At 36.9% G+C, this 5,592-nt stretch overlaps 1 protein-coding gene across 1 annotated transcript; it reads left to right on the top strand.

Moving 5' to 3' along the window:
- Positions 1 to 3,193: 3,193 nt before the first annotated feature.
- LOC143584413 (uncharacterized) lies at positions 3,194 to 3,886 on the top strand. Its single transcript, XM_077066478.1, has one exon. The coding sequence runs from the start codon at positions 3,194 to 3,196 to the stop codon at positions 3,884 to 3,886; it is 693 nt and encodes a 230-aa protein (XP_076922593.1).
- The last annotated feature ends 1,706 nt before the right edge of the window (positions 3,887 to 5,592 follow it).

Genomic DNA, 5,592 nt, shown 5'->3' with positions numbered 1-5,592 from the left:
AAGCGTTGAACTACAAAACATGGACAGCCGTTGAAGAAGAATACATCATCCCTAAGAATGAGAATGGGGAAAACTACCGACTGTCACAAATTATTGATGCAGATAAACCTTTTTTTCTCAAAGAAAAGAAAATGCTTAATCTTTTTCAAAAAGCCATCAAAGCCGAGATCTTTCAATTACTACAGCACAATGGTTCATGCTATTCAATTTGGCATGTACTAAACAAAGATCAAGGAAACCTGACATTCGTAAGAGTAAAATAGGACTGCTTAAGAAAGAATTCGATATTTTTACTCAAGTTAAGGGTGAATCTTTTGCTCAGTTCGTTGAAAGATACTGCTATCTTGTGAATGAGATGAAAAGGCTCAAGATTGATAAGCTTGAGTATGAATACATCGATAAACTTGCTGATGCTTTGTCTAAAGAGTGGGGTACTTTCATAATGATTCAAAAACCTAACCCCATTGCTTATGCTCGTTTGAACCTTGGAAGTTTTATAGAGAAGCTTGATGCTCATGATCTGGAGCTTAGAAAGAAACAAAAGATGAAATCCACTGCCGTATCACAAGATGTGGGTTTGTATTACAAGGGTTCTAATTCAAGTGTTACTCCAAATCCTAAGATTCCCACTGCATTTTGTGCTGAGTCAATCAGTCAAGCTTGTGTTACAAATGTCACTGCTACTCTTCAGTACAGGAGTAGTTATTCAGGAACAATCCCGACTGCTCAGGCTTCTAGTTTAAAGGATTATGAGGTTATCCAGTGCAACATAGAGGTGAATCTGAAAAATACGGGAAACATGACCACTGATACTATCAAGGAACACATGGTTTTTCTAGGATCTGTTCTAGAATCATATGAGTGTTTGGTGGCGGGTCGCATTGGAAATTATAATATGACTAAAGAAGATTATGATCAGATTGACCCAGAAATGGAGATGATTGACATAAGATGGCTAGTGTGATAAGGAGAGCACAAAGATTCAAAGAAATAACTGGTCGGAATGTGCTTGATGGTACAACTTCTAAGTTAGGCTTTGATAAGTCTAAAGTTAGATGTTTTTGTTGCAAAGAGAAAGGACATTTCAAGAGGGAATGTACTAGCAAAAGTGTGGAGGATAATGCTGCTAATCCTTTTGGACGAGATTACTATAAGGAAGCTATTTATCATTGTCCAGAGGGAGAATCATCAAAGGGAAAGAAACCTACTGAAGCATCAACCTCGCAGCAAAAGGTAGCTACAGCCCAAGTTGACGAAGGTTTCAATTGGAATTCAGTATTCCAAGCTAATATGGCTCAAATGGTTGATGAAGTCAAACAAGAGGTTAGTGATGAGAATGTGGTCAAGATGGTTAATGGGATTTAAGATAAGGATGGTAATGAGATTGAGTATGAGATTTAAGAGTATGAGGTAAAGGTGAATCGTGATGTTGAGATTGAAGTTGTCAAGAATGAGGACTTGGACACGAATGTGAATGAAGATAACAACAATGAAGTTGATCGTGATACTTCCGATGATGAACTTCCTCTAACATATGATAAAATTCATGAGGTTCCTTCTGACTATCTTTATTCATTATTTCCACCTGATATTATCGAGAGTTTTGAAGGTTGGTTTTATGAAGAAGATAATCCACGAGGAAAAAATGACTTTGGAGTGGAAGAGGATGATGAAATTCCAGAAGTCAACATGTTAGGAAATAAGGAGGAATCAGTTAATGATGCTGAAAAGGTCGTTGTAGAAAAATTTGTTGAAGAAGTGGTGGAAGACATCACTAATGATGACTCAGAAACTTCAAGAAAGGAACAAATTGATCAAGCATTCATGGCAAATGAGGTAATTCTTAACTAAAATATTTGTGAAACATGTGAATTACCTTGTGATGAATGTGACTTTAAAAATCTTGAAATCAAAGAATTAAAGAGACACTATGATAAGTCTTTATTTGATCTCAACATTGTTAATAAGGCATACATGAAGCTTCAATCATGCGAAAAGAATTTATGGGAAAAGATTTTACAAAATCAAATGACAATTTCTGTGCTAAAACACACGGTTGAAGACAAACAAATTGCCATTAACAGACACATTGACGAAAACGCAGCACTCAAACTTGAGCTTCAAACACTCAAGATTGGGACAAAAAAGAGTTAATTTGAAATTAGTAAGCTACGCTGCTTCGTCATATGTACTTGATCACATTATCCCCAAAACTTCATCAAAAAATAAGGATAATGAGATCGTGAACATAAGAGAAGATTATCATGCTGTGCCTCCACCTATGTGGAATTCTTATATTCCAATGATACCGAAAGGTTTAAAAAAGGCACTCAATGTGGAAATCAATTCACCACATCATGATATCTCCAAGTCTGTTGATGACGTTTGTGAGAAAAATGAGAGTTCTGGTTGTGATTCAACAACTGGAGTGAAAATGGCAGAATCGGTGCTGTTTGAGAAAACTGTTAAACCTCATGGGTTGGGTAAACAAAAGGAAGTTGAGAACTCGACAAGATTTACTAAAACAAGCTTTTATAACAAGCAATCTTCTCGAGTTAAGCAATTTCAAGAGAAAAAGATAATGTTTGTGCATGGCAAAACATCAGAATCTGAAAAAGGAAGTTGAATTTAGAAAACAATCAAATGATGAATTTTATCGTTTGAAAGCAGAACGTGAACAGATTCAAATTACATCTTAAATCAATAAATTCATTGATAGGAGACGTTGTTTTTGTTGTAATGAGGTTGGGCATGTGTTTTATGCTTTTCCCAATCGATACAAATATGATCACATTCCAATTCAAAAGACTGTGAGCAAGAAACCTGGACTAGGATATGTGAGTGAAAAGAAACTAGTCTGTGATATTCGAAAGATTGTTAAAAATGATGTTTTAAAACCAACAAATTCAAAAACAAGTCAAACATCGTTTTATAAAAAGAAACAATCTGCTGGTCAAAACTGGGTAGCAAAAACTGTTGTTAAACTACCTGATTGTGTTGAGAAAGTGAAATCTGAATCTGAGTCACCAACATTAAGTGAAAATTCATTATCATGTGATTCAGAAGTTGAAAATTTTAGGTTGTTTAAACATATTAAACAACCCAAGACCAAGAAGGCTTGGGTTTCCTTGTTTCACTGATTCATTAACTGTATGTGCAGGGGCTTCCGAGATCTCACGATTCTCGTTGGATAATGGATAGTGGAGCTTCTAGACACATGACTACTCTATACTTGCTGAATGATGTCAAATCAATAAGAGGAGGGTATGTCGGATTTGCTGAAAACCAAGGGGGACAAATTGTTGGTGAAGGAACTTTAACCAATGGGAAAGTGACTTTCGAGAATGTCAACTACATTGCAGAATTGGAGGATAATTTGCTCAGCATATCACAAATTTTTGATAAACAATTCTCTACACATTTCACAGACAGATTATGTTTGATTTTGAAACCGGGTTTCAAAATTCCAGAAGAGTGGATTATTATGCGTGCTCCTCGAGTGAATGATCTTTACGTCATGAACATGAGCAATGCATCAACGTCATCAGGGTCTGCCCAATGTTTCATCTCAAGGGCTTCTGAATGGGAATCAGTATTATGGCATCAGAGGATGGGACATATAATTTTGAGGAAAATAAACCATTTGGTTCACAAGAATCTAGTAGAAGGAGTTAACTTGAGGAATTTTCAGTTAAGAGAAGAGTGTTTAAACTGTAAGAAGGGAAAGCAAACGAAGAAATCTCATTTAAGGAAACTGGTCAATTCCATCAATTTACCTTTTGAACATCTTCATATGGATCTATTTGGTCCAGTAAATGTCAGAAGTATCACGGGAGAAATTACTGTCTCGTGGTTATTGATGATTATTCAAGATTTTCATGGGTGATGTTTTTGGAATTGAAATATGAGACATATGATTCCCTCATGATCTTATTCAAGAAACTGGAGAATTTGTATAATCTACCAATCCGGAGAATAAGAAATGAAAATGGGATGGAGTTTAAAACTAACAGAATGATTGAGTACTGTAATGACTGGGGGATTCTTCATGAATTCAGTGCAACATACACTCCACAACAAAATGGGGCCGCTGAACGAAAGAATCGAACTTTGATTGAAACAGCTCGAACTATGCTCTCAGATTCAAAATTACCTGTTAATTTTTGGTCAGAAACAGTAGCGGCAGCGTGTTATACACTCAACCGGGTACTTACGGTAAAGAAGTTTGGAAAGACGTGTTTTGAGCTATTTAATCGTCGCAAACCAAATTTGAAACCGTTTGGATCAACATGTACCGTTCTTGATCCAAGTGGGAAGTTTGGTCCAAAATCTGTTGATGGATTCTTTGTGGGGTATGCTAGTCCACGTAGACGTGTCTACATTCCTAGCCTCCACAAGATTATTCAAGTCCAAAATGTTGATTGTCAACGATACACTCCTACCATGCAACGACCAGGAGACTCAAGGTTGTTTGATTATGAGAGTCTTTGGGAGAGTTTCAGACTTCCTAAGGAAGATTTTTCCGAAGAAACTTTGACGATGATTTACAATCAATAATTGTCGGAAAATCAAGTGCCTATGCTTGAAGATCCTATGTCTATTCCTCAAAATGTTCCTGATCATGTTCAATCCGATGATGTTCCAGAAACTGTTCCAGTTTTTGATGACAACGATGATTCAGATGAGGAGATTATTGAATCTATTTCTCCATCCACTGTGGTTCCTGAAGCGTGTGAGAACAATCTCCAATCAGAAGTGTTAGTACCTATCGAAGTGGTTCTGAGAACTGTATCTTATCATCCCAAGGAGAATATAATAGGATATCTAATTGCTGGAGTGCAAACGAGACGTCAACTTGATCAAAATCTTCAGTGTTTCTATTCGAAGGTTTCTCATTTACAAAATCAATTCTCTTTTAAATGTTTTATTTCTCAGGTTGAGCCGAAATCGTATAAAGAGGCCCTAACGGAAGAAAGCTGGGTGAATGCTATGCAAGAAGAGCTTATGGAGTTTGAAAAGCTCGGGGTCTGGAAATTGGTGGATTTACCTGATGATAAAAAGCAGATTAACACCAAGTGGGTGTTCAAGTGCAAAAGGGATGAAAATGGGATCATAGTTAGAAACAAAGCAAGACTTGTTGTATTGGGATTTAACCAGAGAGTAGGTATCGATTACAACGAGGTTTATGCACCAGTTGCCAGGCTAGAGGCTATTCGGATATTTCTAGCATTTGCTTCTTGGAAAGGTTTCAAAGTTTATTAGTTGGATGTAAAGTCAGCATTCCTTAACGGGAAGATTAGTGAAAAAATCTACGTGGGACAGCCACCGGGGTTTGTCGATCCGATCCACAAAGACAAAGTGTATCTCCTTGATAAATCCCTTTACGGTCTCCATCAAGCCCCGAGAGCTTGGTATGAGACGTTGTCCCAACATCTCTTGGACAACGGGTTTATCAAAGGAACCATTGATTGTACACTTTTCACCAAATCTGTTGATGGACATCTACTGATTGTGCAGATATATGTCGATGATATAATCTTTGGTTCGACAAATGATGATCTGTGCAAGCAGTTTGTAGAAGTCATGAAGAAG

Source organism: Bidens hawaiensis, unplaced genomic scaffold (assembly GCF_021521415.1).
Source record: "Bidens hawaiensis isolate Kalapana, Puna unplaced genomic scaffold, B.hawaiensis_p1.1 tig00033117_1, whole genome shotgun sequence".
Classification (NCBI taxonomy): Eukaryota; Viridiplantae; Streptophyta; class Magnoliopsida; order Asterales; family Asteraceae; genus Bidens; species Bidens hawaiensis.
The sequence above is the reverse complement of the archived record's forward strand: the minus strand, read 5'-3'. Positions and strand labels throughout refer to the sequence as shown.

Excerpts from the sequence above, each read along its gene's own strand:
- LOC143584413 (XM_077066478.1), top strand. The coding sequence starts at position 3,194 with ATGGATAGTGGAGCTTCTAGACACATGACTACTCTATACTTGCTGAAT.